The sequence below is a fragment of the Gossypium raimondii genome, chromosome 7, assembly GCF_025698545.1.
Source record: "Gossypium raimondii isolate GPD5lz chromosome 7, ASM2569854v1, whole genome shotgun sequence".
NCBI lineage: Eukaryota > Viridiplantae > Streptophyta > Magnoliopsida > Malvales > Malvaceae > Gossypium > Gossypium raimondii.
Genome location: NC_068571.1, coordinates 41326196 through 41347237, shown reverse-complemented (window position 1 = coordinate 41347237; position 21042 = coordinate 41326196). Strand labels below are relative to the sequence as shown.

The 21042-nt window shown below is 32.1% G+C and overlaps 1 protein-coding gene and 2 long non-coding RNA genes across 7 annotated transcripts; 1 reads left to right on the top strand and 2 right to left on the bottom strand.

Annotated features, from left to right (window-relative positions):
* Positions 1-341: 341 nt before the first annotated feature.
* Positions 342-3364, bottom strand: LOC105790989 (ankyrin repeat-containing protein At5g02620). Of its 2 annotated transcripts, none has more exons than XM_012618814.2 (4): positions 3001-3364; positions 2274-2813; positions 1780-2192; positions 342-1249 (listed from the first exon to the last, which is right to left on the bottom strand). In XM_012618814.2, the coding sequence occupies exons 2-4, from the start codon at positions 2614-2616 to the stop codon at positions 371-373; spliced, it is 1635 nt and encodes a 544-aa protein (XP_012474268.1). In that variant the 5' UTR covers positions 2617-2813; positions 3001-3364; the 3' UTR covers positions 342-370. The 2 variants fall into 2 exon arrangements, with proteins under 2 accessions (XP_012474268.1, XP_012474276.1); XM_012618822.2 differs by having other exon boundaries at positions 3031-3364.
* Positions 3365-6624: 3260 nt separating this feature from the next.
* Positions 6625-7561, top strand: LOC128042312 (uncharacterized). Its single transcript, XR_008197505.1, has 3 exons — positions 6625-6780; positions 6872-6953; positions 7069-7561. It is a non-coding gene; the product is annotated as an uncharacterized LOC128042312 (long non-coding RNA).
* Positions 7562-18086: 10525 nt separating this feature from the next.
* LOC128042591 (uncharacterized) lies at positions 18087-20220 on the bottom strand. Of its 4 annotated transcripts, XR_008198046.1 has the most exons (6): positions 20152-20220; positions 19841-19932; positions 19353-19426; positions 19185-19275; positions 19024-19107; positions 18087-18418 (listed from the first exon to the last, which is right to left on the bottom strand). It is a non-coding gene; the product is annotated as an uncharacterized LOC128042591 (long non-coding RNA). The 4 variants fall into 4 exon arrangements; XR_008198045.1 differs by lacking the exon at positions 19353-19426; XR_008198043.1 differs by lacking the exon at positions 20152-20220 and having other exon boundaries at positions 19841-20084.
* Positions 20221-21042: the final 822 nt, after the last annotated feature.

The window sequence follows — 21042 nt, the reverse complement described above, 5'->3', positions numbered from 1 at the left end:
GCTACCTAGCTTCCCATGTTTCTCTTTTTCTTCAAACATCAAAATTGTCCACATTTTCTTTATGTTTTCTAGTGGAATTCACTATCAGTGTCCAGGTCTTTGCCATCTTATCTGTTCATTCAGTCAATTTGGAAAAGTCTTTAGGGGAATGCTCCTTTTCCTCCAGTGCTCAATTTCCCTAGCTTCTTTATTGATGGATCACATCTTGAAGTTCACATCTGATGTGGTTGCATTTGCCTCCATGTTTTCAGATTCAAACATTTCTCTTTCATTCATGCAGGTGGCTAAGAAATTTAGAGCTTTCATCATTCCTCACTCATAAATATGAACAATTTGGAAGATATAAAAAAAAGGATGAGGCATGATCTTATTAAATCGCGTACATTTTCTTAAATTCATTATTTAGAATCTCAGAATCTGACATCACAGACATTGTCCAAGATCGTGACCGGCTCGCCTGTGATGATCTTCGTATACTTCTCATATTTGAAGCCTCGATCCGATGCCTAATCACCCAATAACACATAGTGCCTAAAGTAGTGGCCATTATACTTGTTCCTATAATTGTCACTCCAATTGCAAGCCACTTTTCATCTTTGCCAACTACAATAAATGACAAGGCCAAGAATGCCACTGAAACAAGCACACAAGCCAACCACATTAACTTGTTGATAATTGCCATCATCTGCTTCTTTCCCTTGCTGTCAATCACTACAACTGAGGTCTGAACCACCACAACAGCCAGAGAAATGAAGAGGGCAATCGAATCAAAGATGAAGAAGATTATAAAAGCAGGCTTTGGAGCTATATTTGCTTCTCCAAGGGAGTCGCCGGGCGGAATGTCATTCGGGTCATCGACATATTGGCCAGGGACAGTGAAGATGGCTGCAAAAGCAACGGTAGCGATTAGGACAGCAACCACAGTGGTGGAGTTTATTGCATTGTTAAGACCTTCAGAATGCATTTTGTTGATTCTTTTGGCTATGCCTTGCACTTGTTTTCGGGTTTGGAGGGTGTGTTCTAGTTGATAGTGCACTTCATGCTTTATATCACTCACAGTTTGTTTTAACTCTCGAGCTGGGTTCGTTGCTGCCGGCTTGATGGCTCGAGCACTTTGAACCCCATGCTGTTGCAGCATGGATGCAATCTCCAGGTTGCCGGTTTTCTCAGCAATGTCGAAAGCGGTTTCGCCACATCTGTTAACAGCTTTAATGTCGGTTTCTTTATATCCAAGTAGCAATTTAACAATCTGCACAAAAGAAAAAGATTCCATTAGCTTACTTGATATTGCCTTCTTCTTTTCCCAAATGAAATATCTTCTGAAATGGATACCAAATTAAGGTTAAAATTCATTAGGTAATAATTAAACCTTTTTTTGTTTTTCTTTTAGGGAAGATTGTGAACTTATTGCATCTATAGTTGTCAAGATTATGCAGCATTTATTGAAACATGTAGTTTGACCTTTCGAAATATAATAACCCATTAGTCCAATTAAATCTTTTGGCAGATTGTGAGAGACTTCAGGCCTTTGTTAAGAAGTCAACCAGCAGGGTCAGAAATCAATAATGAGAAGCATTTGCTCTTGAAAGTAATCATAAAATTAATTCAGTATTATTATTCTCAATCACACCGGATAAACCATCTAATTGGCAGCCATTGAATTTAATTATTCTTTAAAATAATAATACCCTGTTTATGAACAAGGGATGACCTGGTTCAATTTGCAGACAAACATTAATGGCTAAACTGATTGATAAACTCAAAATAAGAGTGATTTACCTGAGCTCTTCCCTTCCTGGTGGCTATATGCAAGCTTGTGTTACCCTTGGTATCAACCATGTTTATCATCAATGAAGGATTCACCCTTATCAATTCCTCCACCACAGCAAGACTCTGCCCCTTCACCGCCATGTGAAGCGCGGTTTGCCCTTTCTTATCAATCCTAGGAGCAATCCCAGGTTCACAAGCCAAAAGTGCCTTCACAACATCCAAATGACCATTCCTTGCTGCAGAATGTAAAGGCGTTTTACCATTACTCCTTGCTATTATAGCCAAGCTACTACCTACCTCCAACAAGAACTTCACATTCTCAAGATGGCCTTGAGTCGCCGCCGTGTGAAGAGCCGTGGTGTTCGATAAATCGACAGTCATAGCCAGTTCCGGATGGGCTGCTAGTAGCACTTTCAATATATCTGCAACAAGGGTCACTCTTGAAAACCTAATCTTCACCTCCAAAAAACCAAAAACAGACAATTCAGGTGTTGGAAACATACCTAAATCTCCTTGTTTAGCAGCAATGTGGAGTGCATCAAACCCATTTCTCGCTTTGATCCCAGCATTAACAAGATCGTAATAGTTAATCATCTCTTTAACCAAATCCACATAACCGTATTCGGCCGCAACATAAAGCGCAGTTTCGCCGGACTGGTTCTGTTTAGCTAACTGCTCCTTCAATGCATCCTCCTCAATACCTGTAAGGATTTCTTTCACCGCTGCAAGATTCCCAGCTCTTGCCGCTGAATGTAGAGCTGTATCATCGCGTTTTCCCGTTAACTGTTTGGTCATTTTTTTCCTACGAGCCGGAACACTTGGCTGCTCAGTTGTTGGTCTCTCCATGTCAATCAAAATCAAAATTTTCTCCTTTGCTCAACTTTAACTTCTGTTATGAATTGAAAAACCTTCTTTTCTTCATCTTCCAGCAAAAACCCAGATCAAAATTTGCATTTTTTTTTCATATAAACCAGCAAATAAAATGAGATTCTAAAGAATCCTTGATCTCAATGATCCCAACACTTGCATCCCAAAGTATATGCCTGTTTACAACAGAAATCCATTTTCAGCTTTCTTAAAACACCAACCAACATTTCATTCATGAATATTTATAAGAAAACAACTTAAAAGTCTTAAACCCAGAAACCGAAAACAAGAAAACCCATAAAGTTGAATTATTTAGGAAGAAGAAAATGAAGAAACACAAAAGAATGATATAATAATAATTACCTGAGTTTGAAAAAAAAAACAGAGACTTACTTTTGCTCTAATCCATCAAAAACCAGACTACCAGAGCACATGTATAAGTATCAACCTGTTTTTGATTGAACTTCTCTGTTACTAATCAGAATACCAAAAAAAGAAAAGAAAAAAATTGCTTTGACCCCCCTTTGTTTATGAAGAAGAAAGATTGTTAAGTTTAAGCTTTAGAAGGTAAAAACATAAAAAGCACATGTATTCACAACTTCAAGCGAATCCAAAACCAGACCCATCCCACATACTATAAACTAAAACATAAAGAGAGACTTTTGTAAAGGTTGTCATCATTACAACGTTTAGGGGAAACTTTTCTTATTTTGTTTCTTTGGGTTAATACTAATAACAGCAAGAGCTCGTAGGAATGTCATTTGTAGTTTTCTAAAAAAAACACTATTAAATATTATCTTTAAATATTAAACCTAAATTTAGTATTAATCTCACTTACAAGTCTCAAGAGTTTCTAGGAATCTTTTTTCCCATTTTGTGAACTTCTCTATAATATGTAAAACTAAAATTTATGACTTTCGACCCAAAGTAAAAAAGTAAAATTTATGACTCTACATCTTCGTTTATAAGGTTCCAAATTTTCTAGCGTTGAAAAACTGATTCAAAATATTTGTTTGTTGTAATATTTACTTAGTATGTTTTATTTTTTTATTTGTTTATATTAATTGAGATGTGATTTAGTGGTAAATATATTTTTTTTTATTTTTTCTATGGTTTGTTGCGTTGTACAACCTATATGAAGGGTTGATTTCAGATGAATAAATGCATCTGCCTTTCAAGAGTATTTCAGTATATTTGTGCCATCGCCTATTTATTTAAATTCCTCTTAAAAATTTTGTCTCACTTCATCTGTAATTTTAAACACTGTTTTTGAGTTTTTGTGATACTTTGAGTTATCTTCTCCAACATTTGTGGTATGTTGTTCTTGGGTTTATGAGTGTTACTCAACCAGCGATTCTCGTCTTCCATGGCAAAGTTATGAATTTTGGATCATCAAGATGACACTTTTTAGGTCTCAAGATTTATGGGACTTAGTTGAGAGTGGATATTCCAACGATGATGAAAAGGCCAAGTTGAAGAAAAACCAAACACGAGACTCCAAAGCATTATTCTTTATCCAATGTGCTGTTATGAGTCAATTTTTTCAAAAATTGCAACATCAATTACTATAAAAGAAGCTTGGACAACATTACAAATGGCATACCAAGACTCTTCGAAAGTAATCAGAATGAAACTTTAGTTTTTTCATCGTGACTTTGAGACATTGAAAATGAAAACTAGGGAATCAACGCAAGACTATCTTTCAAGAGCAACCGCAGTCGTCAACCAAATGAGATCCTATGGAAAAAATAATTTAAATCAAACTATTATTGGAAAAGTATTGAGGAGTTTGACTCCAAGGTTTGATCATGTTGTTGTAGTCATTGAAGAGTCAAAAGATATGGCTTCTTACTCCTACGTTGAACTCATAGGATCCTTACAATCTTATGAGGCAATACTGAATCAACCAAATGAGAAGAGTGACACAAAAGGCCTTTCAAGTGATAGGGAGTCTTTTGAGCAACAAAGAAAGACGACATATAGATGAGGTTATCATGGTAGGTGAAATTACCAGGGCAGAGGTAGTTGAGGCAAAGGAAGAGCTACTAGATATTATGAACAAAGGCTGATGAATGAGAAATAGAAAGTCTACAAGAACAATGTTTAATGTTACTATTACAAGAAGTATTGGCATGTGAAGGTAGATTGTTGGAAAATAGAAAGGCAAGAAAATATGCAAAAGATGATGAAAAGATTAAGTTATTTAACCGTCAAGATGACACTATAGCTTCAACTAACATTTGATATCTAAAAAACAACTATTCAAATCATATGACCAGGATAATGTCTTTGTTCAAAGAGCTAGATAAGTCATACAAGGTGAAGGTGAGACTTGGTGATAACAAGTAAATGCAAGTTGAGGGCAAAGGCACAGTTGCAATAAACAATGGTCACAGTAACATACAACTATTTTATAATGTCTATTTTATTCCTACTTTATCCCAAAATTTGTTAAGTATTGGGGATGTAACATCCCACCCGGCGAAGCCCTAGTGTTCAGATACTGTTTATAGAGGTAAGGCATATAGAGTAAGTTTTGAGTAGGTAGGTATTAAATTTGACTAAGTATATGAGTCTATGGTTGCACCTTCGGGTGAAGTCTGCATTAGGTGAGCTAGGTGGTTTGGCAGACTCTTATGAAGAGTATACATCACCCGAGTTGTTTAGACGAAACATTAAGCCCTTAGTTTTAAGACCTTAATTTGAAAATAACTTTATGCTTTATTATTATTTTATTATCCTGATTGAACAATCTGATTAGACGAATGAGAATTTAGTTAGTATAGGACTAAATTTCTGTAACCTGTCAAACCCGCATTTATGAAGAGAAAGAAGTGCTTAGTCACAAGGAACGAGAGGTTTGGTGGGAAATCAGACTTATCCACTAAGTTTTTCCTTTCGTCTATATTTGTATAAATCAAACTTTGGCTTCCTAAGTAAGTTTTATGCTTTCTTTGGCAACCATATTTTCTTCCTACTTTCTCTAAAATTTTTTCTCAGAAAATCCTAGACTTAAGACTTGCTTGAGATTTTGGATTTGCTGTACTTAGCCAACTCCATCGTCATTTAGTACCTGGTAAATATCAATGAAACTCAAGTTATTTTCATAGTTATTTACAAGACCTTAGGGTTTCATGCTTAAGGGTCGGTTTAAGGGGTAAGGGAGGAAACTTTTAGATTCCAGGTTTCCTAATTCATGTTCTTATGAACTTGTTTAGTTTTCTGGTGTAATGAACTGATAAGTTTAACTATTTATACTATATCTCAAGATATTCCTGAGGGCTCCGTGAAAAGGGCAAAGGTCCTACTGTTTGAACATTCCTGTATTTTTTGGTGAGTTTCTTCTTGCTTCTATGTTTGTGTATAATATTCTCGTTTATGTTTTATTGAGGTAAGCACTCTTATCCTATAAGATTATATGTTGTGTATGGGTAATAAAGGTTCATGGTTATAAGTCTGAGTTAGTTGTTTGTGTAAATGGAGTAAGGGTCTTTTTTTGTGTTTAAGCCACCACCCATTGTTTCTGGAATGAACAATATGAATTGAGTTATGAAAATGAAATCATGTCAATGTCTTCAATGAAATGAGTATTGAAATGACAGACCACAATGCATGAATAGGGATAATTGTAACATCCCAAAATTATTAAATTTTTGTTGTTTAAGTGTAGCAAATAAATTTTTATGGTATGTTATTTAAGTGCCTTGGAAGTCTGCTTTAAGTCCTGAGTTCAAATATTGTGCTGCGCATGAGTGTAATATTTTTGTTCTTTATAATTGTGGTTATTCAGTTTAAATTAAATACAAAAAGGAAAAGAACATTTGATAGGTGGGATTTGGGATTAATTAAATCTCTTATTTGTTTATTTTTAATTTATTTTGTTGACCAAATCCCTATTCCCTCTCTTTTGCAACCATCCAACCCCACCCCTTTTTTGGCTACATGTTTCTTTTTTTTCTTTCAACTTTATTTTATTCTCTCGTTTTTATTTCTTTTTCTTCTTGCCAGCCGCCGACTCCTTCTTTTGCTATTTTGCTATTTGCAAAATCTTTCTTTTGTTGTGTAAGAACACTGTTATTGCTTGTTGTGATCTCATTGTTTACTTATCTCTTTCCTTTCCTCGTAGTGGATTTGATCGTGTTGGTAAGTAGCGTGAAAGGTTAAGTTTTCTAAGGTTTGGGTTTTATTGTTCTAAGCGAAAATCCTTTGATTAATGATTCTATGATTAATGTAGTGTTGTGGTTAGGAGAAGAGCATCTGGTGATAGACGACTCTCCGAAAAATTAAGTTCTTGGTGTAGTTGCTGTAAGTTTGTGGTAAGTGCTCATTTGTGGATATAAGGACTATTTTCTTTGAAAAAAGAGTGAATTTAAGTGAAAATCTTTGTGTTAAATCGAAGTTGTAATTGTTGGGTTTTGGTTCCAATTGTAGAATTCTAAGTGTACGACTATGTGGTGGATCAATCTCACTGTCAAGTATGAGAAACAACCCAAAAACTCAATTGAAACTTGACAAAATCACGAAACATAGGTTTTCTTCAAAGCTGCCTAGCGTCACACGGCTGTGTGGGAGGTCGTGTGATAGACCATGTGTGTTATACGCTCGTGTGGTAAACAGTGTGAGATTTTGCAGCCCGTATGGGTAGGCCGTGTGGACCACACGGGCTAGCTTTTTGGGTCATGTGGGCATTTTTGGCCAATTTTAGAGCTCGATTGGAGCTGTTTGACGGACTCAAAAATTGGGTCTGTAGGCATCATATGGGGCTGAAAAATCATAAGTTTTAATACATAACATACATGGGTAAGCTTAGGAGGTAGGTTATGTTATAATATGATTCGTAGGAAAATATATGTGTTTGCATGCCATATAATTTGTGATATGTATATGTTGATATTATGATTATGTTTATGAGTATGCTTATGTTTTGGGGTGGGTTATGATATGATGGAGGAAGTGTTATATGATAGTTTTTGCTGCAATTATGGTGGCTAGACCACAAATTTCTATCTAGCAGTTCAGCTACATATATATGAGCGGCACACTGCCACATATTAGTGTGATTGGATGGTCGGAGATAATGTGCGGCTAATAAGGGTAGTGTTTGAAAAGCCACCTAGTAATTGAATTTTGGTGTAATTGCTTGTAATTACACGAGAGTGGTATATGTTTGGATAACCATTCTAATTGGTGAGCTTCCACTAAATTGGGTGTAATTGGAGCTCCCCAATTACACATTCTAATTCTTAGGGGATGGTGACAGTTAGAGTAATTATGCAAGTAATCACACCCAAATCTAAATTTTAAAATTATTTTTATACAAGTTGTAAAAATTATATTATAAGCATGAACTCGTATAAGTGTTTGGGATAATTATAGTGAAATGTTTCTTATATTATAAATCCTAAAAAATTTCTAAAGTTATGACAAAAATATTATAAAATTAACTTACATGTTATAAAATTGTTATAATATATTTATTTATAAAAGTAATGACTAAGAAGTATAGACATAACATATTTATGTGTTCATGTCATAGATTATAAAAATAATATACTTAGTCGAAAAATGTTATAATTTTTAATCGAACTTATTTATAAAAAATAACTTTCTAAAGTTATGGCAAAATATATATTATTTATAAGAAGTGTTATGAAAGGTTCGGACAATTTATAAAACTTTTTATATAAAGGTTATACACTATAAATTTTATATTATTTTTACTTATTTTATGTATTATAAAATGGATATAACTTAGTATAAGTTTTCTCCAAATTAAGTTTTTATGATTAAAGCTACAAACTATTTGGATTATGAACCCAAATATTGTAAGATGGTGTTAACTATGTAAATAGAAAATGTTTTCTTACACTATATTGTGGGGCATGATACCATTTAAGAGAATTGTGTCAAACACAAGCACCATAAACAGCTTGTGGTTTTTTTAATTTGAAACATTCAAGACTTTGAAATGTGGTTAAGAAACATTTGTTGTTTTAAAAAATATTTCTCATATTATCAATATCATCTTAGTATACCATAAAAAAAATAAGGTTAACTCGTACTAGTATATTGCATATTTCATATTTCATAAATTCAACCATAGGTGGAATTGAGATAAGCCATACTTTGAAGAGTATATGAAAGCAAAAGATCTTGACAATCTTAATGATTCAAATTCAAATTCAAATGACGATGAACTCGATCAAGGAACAACAGATGATGATAAGGAGCATATGTTAAATATTAAAGAGGGAATAATGCAACAAATATGCACTAGAACAATTAAATAATTTAGCATATATTATTTTTGTTATTTTTATTAGTAATTGTACTATCAACTATTAATCTAACATAATACATGTTATGATTTGATTTTAATTTTTGTTACTTGTTTAGAAATTATTTTATCATACTAATAATTTTTATTGTAATTAATATTTTTTAAAATATAACTTATGTAACTATGTAATTACAATTTGTACTACTAAACATGACATAGGAAATTACAATTAGTTACACTCTATTAGTCAAACACATCTAGGAAATTACAGTTCTTAGTAATTACAAGAGTGTAATTACTACTCTAGTAATTATGTAGTAATTACACTTTCATTCAGTTACTTTGTGTTGTCTATACAAACCCTAAAATTAAGGGGGTGTTTGGTAAACAAAGTTTTGGGCCTTTTTTAGCTGTTTGGGCACAAATGGAGAATTGGGTAGTCAAACTCTCTAATTATAATGTTTGGTGAATGGAGGTTTGTAAGAGCCTATTGAGTTAAAACCTCCAAAATAAAAAACGCTGGAATGAACAACTTTTTTCAATAGCTAATTGGGAATGACATATGTGAAATGACATATCTGATTATGTTTGCTAAAAAATTACTCCATTTGCCACATGCTCGCAAACCTAATAGGGGTACCAAGATATCAGTAGCCTCATTCTCTCATTTTTACTTTCACCTCTAAAGTCTAAAGTAAATCTTAAAAAAAAAAAAAAACTCCACCATGAATATGCAAAATCAACATTGCAGTGAGAAATTTTCAATCATGCCCATTCATCCTTGAATATTTATGTACTCTTAGTTTATTTTCAATTTACTTATGTAAAATAATTTCTTATGCAACTTTATATTAATTGAAATATGCTACTTGACAAATTTATCTAGAGTGTAACATAATTATCACTAATTTATATATCGAGAACATGATATAATTATCACTAAGAATATAGTTTACAATTATATCGATAAATTATTAATATTTATCAATTTTCACAAGGTTAATATTTGCAAATAAGGAACTTAAGAAATTTATTTATATAAAATTTCAAAAATACTCACTAATTAATTTCCATAATAGATGTTTTAATTCTTCGGTAATATTGTTTTATTTCAATAATTTCACCCAATAAAAATTAAATTATTATAAACAAATAAATACTTAACAATAATTTGTGTCATGCCTTAATTTATTATTTTACACGTATTAGATTTCAGTTATCGGTGAAATTTTACCAAACATTTTAAAATAAACAGTTAATAAAATTAAATAATCAAATTAATTAATAAAACAAATTAATCAAACCAACCACTAGAATTAACTATCAACAAATTGTAAAAAAAGCCCTAAACCAAGTGAAGGGGAGAAAGTTTTTGGTATTGTTCAATTAAATTGCACAAAGGCCATGACTGTGGGTGAGTATCACGTGCTGATGTCAGCGTGGACTATAATGTTTTTTTTTTAACGCTAAATAAATATTTGTCGTTCTCGTTTTCTTTATGACGAGATTTAATGTTAAGGATAAACAAATATTGGGAAAATTTTAATACATGAAAATATTATTAGAGAACACTAAAAATGATATTAGGGAGAGAGAATTTTTGTTCCTACTTTCACACAATGAATTTGACTTGGCTCTAATCAAACTTAAAATTTCTTTTACATTTATTTAGTAGAAATTTAATTAAACAAAAAATAATTATTTAATGATTAATGAAAAAGATATGAATATGTTTAGTAGAAGATTTAAATTTATTCTAATAAATTTAATGAAAATCTTCTATTAAGTCTTTTTAAAAAATTATTACAATAATATATGGCTAGAAAATGGTCAGTGGTGGGTTAGCTCCTTAATTATTTATATTGGCAATGTTATAATAAAGGTTAAAATGATAAGCACATGGGATTATTCAGAACGCCATGACTACCCATAACATCTATATGTTTAAAAATGGAATGAATTATTTGGCTTTCTAATTTCATAACAAAAAGTATTTTACTCATTCATTTAATTTTGTTTTGTTAATTTTACTGATATAATATACATATGGTTTCATCTCAACAAATTTTTTTTAATTTTAAGAAATATAAAATTATTTAAAATGAAAATTTAAAAATTAATTTTTCAGTGCGGGGTGGATGTTGGATCAGCAAGTAGACACAAAGAGACATTTTAAATTCATTATTTAAAAACAGAACAAAAATATTTTTAAATCACATATATCGTGTGATAAATATATCTTCTTTTTATATATTTTATACTAAATTAAAAAAAAATGGATTCTTCATCTTCAGCTAAACTGCTGACCCAAATTAGCATCTCTCTCACTTGTTCCAGTCCTTTTGTTTAGATCCATAACCTTTGCTTTTGCAAGTCTTTGCCATGACTGGCTTTTCTTAAGCAGGCTTCAGCAGGATGGGCTGTTGTTGCTTCCTTTGCTCCCGTAATACGTATATTAGCCTCTCATTCGGAGTTTTCCAACCACACAACATCAAAAAAGGATCAAATGTTCACTTTTCTTAAAAAAAATTTAAAATTAAAATTAAATCACAGTATGAAAAGAAAATACTCAGATTTGATATTTGATGTAACGTTTCATTCACGTGATTTTAGTTGAAAATAGAATGACATTGAAAGTGCTTTTTCATAAACATACGAAATAAATGGAAGGTGAAAACATAGACAAATTCAAAGTCAGAAAATAAATTAAAAAGGTTGTGTAAATTTGTCAATTTCAAGTTAAAAAAAAAAACAGATGATAATGATTGCAGATTATGACACAAAGATGACAAAGCTCAAAAAGCGAGGGGTCCACACGGTAGACCGGGATTGAAATTTTGGACGGACTCGTGAACTCCCACGCGGGTCATCACCATTGTAAATTCCATTCAGTATCCCACGCAAATGCTGGCACGCCCATATGGAATTATCCAAATACCACCTTAACGAACCGCATTTTTCTAAAAACCTGGGTCAATTAAATTAATTAATATTCAATTAAATACATTTTCTTGCAAGTGACTTAACTGATTTTTGGAAATAGTTCCTTGCCTCTTACACCATGAAGCCTCGTAACAAACCACCGCTATTATACCTTCTTTACATAAGTATTTGTATTATTTTTGTAATTAAATCAACCCTATTTTTATCCATAAAAGTTATTAAATTAAAAATATTTTGAATTTTTAAAATAGGATAATATTTTTTGAAAGTAAAAACAAAACACTATTTTAAACTTTGTTGAAAGTTACTTTTTTTTGAAAATCACGATTACTCTTTTGATCTTAAAGTATATATAATTCTTAAAATAATTAAGCGCATTTATAGGTAAGAGGTTTTTCTTTTTAAAGTATATTGGCCAACTCAATTTGTTTTGTCATAAAACCAAGTTTATGTCATTATATGCAATATATATTTCTATTGTAACAAAATTGGTTTTAATTAAGGGTAATATATCTAGATAGTCAAGTTTGAGGGTTCCTGCTCACTTTCTTTTTCTTTTTTGTTAATTTTATATTTTAATCTCTTTCATTATTAAAAATATTTGGTCATGATTTTTATTGGTATAATAATAATAATAATTTTAACTCTTAATATTTTATACATTTTAATAAATGATTATAATTTTAAAAATTGAATAAATCTAGTATTTATTGTTTACCCATTTTATTAGTTTGATCATAATTTTAAATTTCAAAATTTATAATTAAAAATTATAGAAACAAAAAGTAAAAACAACCCAACCCTTTCCTTAATTCCTTTTTCATTTCATTTTTCTCCCTTGAAGAAAAACCCAACCCCTCTCGCATGTTTTTGCTTTGAATGAAAAACTCAAAGAACCCAAATTCCAGTACCGCTAACCACCTTTGACCGCCATACCAGAACTCCGATCAACCCCAACTTCTTGATAGTTAAAATGCATCATTTTAGTGTCTTGAATTTAGGTTACAATCAATTCAACGGGCAACTTCTTACAAAGATTGGAAATTTGCCACTTGTGGCACTAATATTTGTTTAGTTCTTAAACATCTGATCAAGCTATAAATTTCAACAAATTGAAGATTTTCTTCTATCGCAATGTATGTGACAGAGAGAGGAGGCTGTCGGATACTTTTGTTAGTCTATAATTGTATGAATCATAGTCATTATTTGGGATTTACATTATTAGTTGGGAGTAGTAAGAAATCGATCTTTGCCTTCTTGTGGGACAAGTTATGGAAACGAGTTCAGATTTGGAGTAACAAGCTCCTACTTAGAGCAGGGAAGGAGATCCTTTTGCAGTCGGTAGCACAAGCTATTTCAGCTTATTGTACGACCGTGTTCTTACTACCAGTGTTTATATGTGATGAGTTACAATTGATGATGAATTCTTTTTGGTGGGGGTATGAAAGGAAACTTTAGGAGCAACATTCATTGGTTTAAATGGAAAAGAATGTGTAATCGGAAGGTTGATGAAGGGATAGGGTTTAGAAACCTGCGATGCTTTAATTTGGATATGCCAGAAAAGAAGGGGTGGTGATGCTAATGGCCCCAGATACTCTTCTTCGTCGAATTCTCAAACCTAAATATTTTTCGAGACTTGATTGGGTTCCAACCCAAGATTTAATTGGAAGGGTGTTTTTCAGGCTAATAGTGTGGTTGTCGCTGGGTTGAGGTGGAGACTTGGCATTGGGGAATGTATAAACGTGTGGAGGGATCCTTGGATATACTAAGTGATTTCGATTATAATGTGGAAAACATGAATATGGATTTCGATATAAGGTCAGGGTGTGTGATTTAATGATTCATGGTACAAAAGGTTGGGATATAAGTAAACTATTTACCTTGTTTACTAATAGAGATGTGCATATTATTAGTAAATTCTTATAGCTACACAGGTTGCTCGTGATAGGAAGATATGACATTTCGATAAGAACGAGATGTATAGGTGAGGTCGATCGGGGGTGTATCATGTTGCTTTTCAATTGGAGGGGAACATGAATAAGACCTTGTCGGAAGTAGATTGGAAGCTGCTTAGGCAGCTGAAAATACCACCAAAAGTAAAGGAATTAATGTGGCGGGCGTTGATGAATTTTATTCCATCGAATCTCCGACTGAGAGAAAAGAGGGTGAATTTTAGTAGGGATGTAAAAGCGGCGAGGAGAAATCTCAAAATTGCAAGAAATCTTCCGTTTATAGAATTTAATAATCTATTTAAGTTATCAATGGATCAAGGGTTCATAATTAAGATGGTGATTAAAGTGTACATACATGAGTTGATGTATAACTTACATGCATTTAGAGAACTTCAAAATTAGCGTATAACTTATACAACTTAACTGTTGGTCGTCACTATCATTAATCTCTCGTTACCTAGATTGGTGTATATCTTATAAGTTGCAGCGCTCAACGCAGGCACTGTAGCACACACGTCATGCTCCCAAGCGTGGTGTTCCTCTATTTTGTTTTTGTACACTCTTGATCATTCTTTCCAAGCTTGATTTAACTTACAAGATAGCTATACAACACTTAATGAGTTTTAATTAATTAAAAAACACAATATATAACTAAAAAAACTAAAGACATGCAAAATGCATGCATGATATACAAATTTCACTAAAATGCTAAAAGTGCAAGACATTTTACTTAATAAACAAACTAAAATTAAGTAAAAAAAAAAAAAGAGGCTCAAATCATATGCATGATGACCACTCATCAGCTATAAGCTATTTGCAAGAATGGCGGGAGGCAAATTTGACTTTGGTCCAGCTGAGTTATTCTAAGAAACCAAGTCAGGTGATGCAAGCAGGCATGAGTAGAGCTGAATCTGAATAGAGTTGCTGGGTGAATGCAGCTATGTTTGAGAGGCAAGGAAAATATAGGGCGGGGTTGGTGGTTTTGCGAGGAGATGGGGTTTTCTGAGAACCCTTGTCTTATGTTTTTGATGATTGTTAATAGCTTTGAATTGAAGCCTTTAATTTATCATTTTCAGGTAATAAAAAGTAAAAAAAAAGCCTATTGTTTTTTTTTGTATTAAATGTATTGTATATGTCAGATTTTGAATCTCTACATAAAGTACATTTTTTTAATATGCAAAGTTAATATCATATTTGAGAATGTTAATAACTATATTGGTTACAAAAGAGAGGGTTAGGCCCTAATAAAAAAAGACTTGAATTATATAAGAAAGCAGCCTCTTTCATGCATTGCTCCAAGCGCATCTGCTGTCAAATTGGTAGCCGCCCTTGGAGGTCTTTAAAAAAAGCTCACTAGTTGAGGAATAAGTAACAATTTCTTTGAAGATATATATGATATTATCTAAATAAGAAACATAATGGATTCTAGTATAAGATTTTGAAGGGTTTTACTTGGACCTGTTAGATATAGTAAATGTTATTATCAAATTGGTATCCACAACTATATCTACGAAATTTCACTTGTAAAAAATATCTATAAGTAAATTGAACTTTTTTTTGAATAATTTCATTATAGATCTAACCATATCTGCTCTTTTTGACATAATGCCTAAAATTATCCATAGTCCCTCCCCAACTCATAAATAGAAGGATAATGCACTTCAGCACACTTGAATCCACATCCTCCTATATTAACAATAATACTTATACCAATTAAACTATAACTCAATCAACACTAATATATCGACTTCAAATGCCATTGTCCCAAAGCTTATATTATATATTAAATGGATTTTGGGTATTTGAAATTTCACGATCGTTGTTTTTTTCCACCATAAGGTGAAAACTTAAAAGGATGGCAACATTATTAATTAGCTATCTTTGGTTAACAAAAGCAGAGAGGATGATCCATTTATTTATCAACTTTTATGTTACGATTAAAAGCAAATACTTCACATCGAAGGAAGCATATAAGTGAAATTAAAGGCTCAACTTTTTTAAGCTTAAAAAAGTAAAATATACATTTAATTCACATGGAGGGCAAGCAGGCATGGTATAGTCCAAAACAAGGCCAATATGCTCCTTCACATGGGGTTTTATTAAAATTACAACAAATTGGGGTCCAAGACAAATGAGAATCTGCCACCACTGCACGTGCACCATACATTTAATAATTATAGGTGCCATGTCTTTGAATCATTACTGCGAATTGTGTTGCTGGCATTCTTTTGTCACCAAAGCCAGATGCAATTCTGAATTTATGTAAATTGCTTCGAGAACCAACGCCTTTACTTGACCTTTGACTCACCCAATAGCCCATTTTAATGCTCATACTCTTCTACATCATTTTCACTTCGAATTTATCAGATAAATTCACAAATATTTTACACCACGTTCCTTTTTCTTTTCTTGTGTTTTACTTGGCTTAAATGCAAATTTTACCCTTAAAGTTTTTTTTTTTTTTGTATTGCATCCTTAATCTTTCAATTTTTATCAATTTAATCAGATTTCGATGGAAAAGCTTAAGTGGTCGTTAGCAATTAAGTGCATGTGTCACACCATATCAATGACTACCGTAGATCGTTAGTTAATTAACAACTACGTCAGCTTTGCTATCTAAATTTGATCTATTTGATAAAAATTGAAAGAGTAAAGGTGCAATAGAACACACACAATGAGAGAACTAAATTGAAAAAAGAGAGGCAAATATTAATGGCAAAATTTGCAATTAAGCCATTAAAATAATGGTCTGGATTGCTGCCATGTGTCAACATATTGTGAAACCACAATATCAACAACAGTTTTACAACATAATGAACTTGCCAATTGACGTGGTGGGATCACAGTAAAATCGACTATACTTTTCTAAATAATCTTTAAGTTTTTGTTTTAAAAAAAATAAACTTTTATTTGTTTTTTAAAATCTAAAATATTTATTAATATAAAATATAAGATAAAATAGTATTATGTGAGCAATTAAATACATGTAACATGACACATCGGTGAATATCGTTATGGTCACATGCTTTCCCATTCAAATTTGATTTATTTGATAAAAATTGAAAGATTAACTTGCAATAAGAAAAATTGGGTGAAATTGAAAAAATCAAGCAGACGATAATGGCAAAATTTTAGCGACAACCGCTCTATCATTTTTAATCTCTTTGCGGGAGACCCCCCATCACAGTGGACACACAGCCGGGGCCCTTCACCCATAACAATATCCAAAGCCGAACAACAACTACGGAGCCTTGTACGGCCAATGAAGGAATAAAAAGATGGCATAATAACTTTTTTGGGTCGAAAAAGTTATTTTAACTATTTATTTATTCTTTTTATCTTTTTTAACTTTTAAAATTAAAAAAAAATTAAAATTTATTAACTTTGTTGAGACACTACTAATGGAATTGTCGCTTTTCAATCTGAGTGAAGTGTTTTGAAAATTTTCACTATTTAAAATTAATTTACTCAATTAATAAAATTAATCCATATTTTATATTTTCTAGGGGATTATATTTATATATCGAGTTTTAGAAATTATAATGTTCAAATTTTACAAACAATTCATAATTAACGAGATATCAATTTTGGGTGTTGTAGGGATGCTATAACCTTCCATATGCATAATCGACTCTTGAACTCAATTTTTCTCTAGACTTCAATGTAAACCGTGTTTAAATCTTAAACATTCACTACACCAGAACAGGTTTTTAGCGGCGCTTTTTTAGGCCTTTAGCGGCGCTTTTTAGCGCCACTAAATATGTTTGCGGCGCTTCCCCAAGCGCAGCCAAAAAAGCCACTAATGACAACGTCGCTAACGTTTGCAGCGTTTACAGATAAAAACGCCGCTAAAGGTCATGTTCTTTAGCGGCGCTTGGAAAAAAACGCCTCTAAAGGTCATGTTCTTTAGCAGCGCTTGAAAACCAAACGCCGCTAAAGGACATGTTCTTTTGCGACGCTTTAAAATTAAACGCCACTAAAAGTCATGTTCTTTAGCGGCGCTTGAATAAAAACGCCGCTAAAGAACATGTTCTTTAGCGGCGATTAAATAAAAACGTAGCTATAGATCACGTACTTTAGCGGCGCTTTTTCACAAACGCCACTAAAAACATGACTTTTAAAATAATATTTTAATTAAATAATATTTATTTCTATTATAAATATTATATTATGTTTTATTTTTGAAATTTAAACTTTAAACTATATACTTTTAAGGATAAAAAATATTAATTAAATTAAATTTTCTATTAAAATTTTAACTTTAAAGCTAAATATAAAAATTAATGAATTTAAATTTAGAATTAAAATATTATGTTTAAATAAACGAACAATCTAAATTAACAATCATGGTTAAAGAAGCTAATACACAAGGTAGCTACAAAACCCTGTTTCAATAACACCAAATTCAAGTTCCGACTAAGATAAACGACCTTGGAATGCAACATTAAATAACACTCCACTTGAAGAAGTGCTAAGCCTTGCAGATACCTATCTCCACCAACCACGGGGCTTGCATTCCATTTGTAACATCACATTCGGCAAATGCTAATTCACAAGCTTGCATGAGTAGTGGTTTCTTCATAACATGAGCTACCCCGAATAAAAACTGCCAGGAAGAACACAAAACAGTCCAATGAGCCACAACATTAAATAACATATGCAATATGAACAAAATAAAATATGTAATATGTGTAGGTGAAAACTTTTTTAATAATATTAATATGTACAAAAAATTTAAAATAAAGTCTAGATATTCAACCTACTTTATATGTACAAAAAATTAATGTATAAAAAATTTAAAATAAACCACATCAATCTTATTTTGAGGAACAAACAATTATCCATTAAACCAGAACAACAAGAAACTGTAGGTCACACATTATAGATGGAGGTCTTTAGCAAAAGGAAAAATCATTTATAGAAAGTCAAGAAAGGCAAATACTACCCAAATTTCATCCATCCATGCAGCAAGTAAATTATATATGGTAAACAACAACAATTTGTTTCAAAGACCAACTGTATTCAAAACAACAACAGTTGGTCCAAGTGCCCCAAAAATGAGGAGGTCAAATGGTGTTGTTCTCTATCAGATCTCTGCCGCCACAATCAAATTTACAGCAAGAAAATCACTAAAAAAAGCTGATCCAGAAATAGTAATAGAACTCCTGATGGACAAGAAATAAGAAAAAAGAGAACTAGTTGGTAGGTTACCTCTTTAGTTGTCAAAATATTTGCACCCTTGATATCCCGATGGATAACACCCTATTCATGTAGATAAACCAAACCTTCCAAAACCTGTTCAACAAGTAATTAGCATATCGAAATGATACTTTAATAGGGAAATGAAGCAATAAATTGCAGTAGAAACAAACCTGGGCAATATAAACAGCCACCAATGATTCAGAAAAAGGCCCAAATTTATTTGGCTTGATAATGTTTGCAAGTGAACCATTCTCCACATACCTTCAAACATGTAAAGCAATAAGTACAAGTTTCAAACAGCTCAAAGTACACTACAGTCACAATGTAAGGTATCTAACTCAAGAATTATATACAGGTGAGTTGTTGTCTTCAATGATCCAAGATACTTGACAATGTTTTTATGATTCAAATTCTACAAATAATTCAAATAAGATACCAAAACCCAACTTTTTACCATCAGTAATGAGACCAGCAGCAGTAACTAACTACCATGAAGATGGCCAGTGAAAAGCAAAAAATTAACAGGAAAATTAAAAGGGATTGATAGTTGCAACATAGCCAACCAGCAGTAAGACATCTGCAGTGCACATTTGCAGAACTCATGAGCATCAAACATACAAGGGAGTTACCTTCAATAACTCAATTCAATGTCAAGATTACTTGAGGATAACAAGCAACAGGAAGGCAAGACACGTAACAAGGAACATAAGCTACAAGCTTTTGTGACTAAACAAATTCCAAAAGCACAAGAACAACTAATTTCAATGATAATAACAAAAGAAAGAAAGAAACTTTACCAAACAAAAAAAAGGCGGGGAGGACTTACTAAAGAGTATCAGGTGGTCCGATAATTGTAACACTCCATTCAAAGATATTGTTTTCATCAACCAATCCGGCCGAGAACCCATCAACCGGATTCTTACAAAGATTTGACGAAAAAACAACAAATCAAAAACCCCCATTGCGATGAATAAAATTGCATTCGTCAAGCAAAGTGCTTGATATTAGTTTATACTACAGTAAGTAAAAATTGGCTACAAATGCTGATTATTTTAGAATAAAACATTTAAAAAATAAAGCTAAAGAAAATTGGAAGATAAGCATATAATATATAAAGAGATAAGCAAGGAAACTTACAGTTTCTGGTCATCGTCGATTTCTAGCTTCTTCTGGCATCGTCGATTTCTAGCTAAAATATAAGAGAAAAAAAAACGTTATCTATATAGAATAAATAACACCCAAAATTAGAAAATAAAGAGGAAAAATGGAACGAAACGTTAGGGGTTTGAGGGGGAAAATTAGGGATTTCGAAAATTTGGGGAAAATACGGCGCGAATTTTTATAAAGTATTTGTGGCGTTTTTATGAAAAACGCCGCAAACTAATAATTTTTAGTAGATAAAAAAAGGATTTTTAGCATAACAAAATGACGTCGTTTTGTTCAAAATGAAATGATTTTTTGTGGCGTTTTTATGAAAAACGCCGCAAAAGGTAAGCAATAGCGGCGTTTTTACGAAAAACACCGCAAACTAATAATTTCTAGCAGATAAAATAAAGGATTTTTAGCATAACAAAACGACGTCGTTTTGTTCAAAATGAAATGATTTTTTGTGGCATTTTTACGAAAAACGCCGCAAACTAATAATTTTTAATAGATAAAATAAAGGATTTTTAGCATAACAAAACGACGTCGTTTTGTTCAAAATGAAATAATTTTTTGTGGCGTTTTTACGAAAAACGCCGCAAACTAATAATTTTTAGTAGATAAAATAAAGGATTTTTAGCATAACAAAACGACGTCGTTTTGTTCAAAATGAAATGATTTTTTATGGCGTTTTATGAAAAGCGCCAAAAAAATAAGCAATAGAGGCGTTTTCTGAAAACGCCAAACTAATAATTTTAGTAGATAAAATAAAGGATTTTAGCATAACAAAGCACGTCGTTTTGTTCAAAATGAAATGATTTTTGTGGCGTTTTTTTCGGCGCCGGAAAAGGTAGTAATAATAGCGTTTTTATAAAAAGCATACAA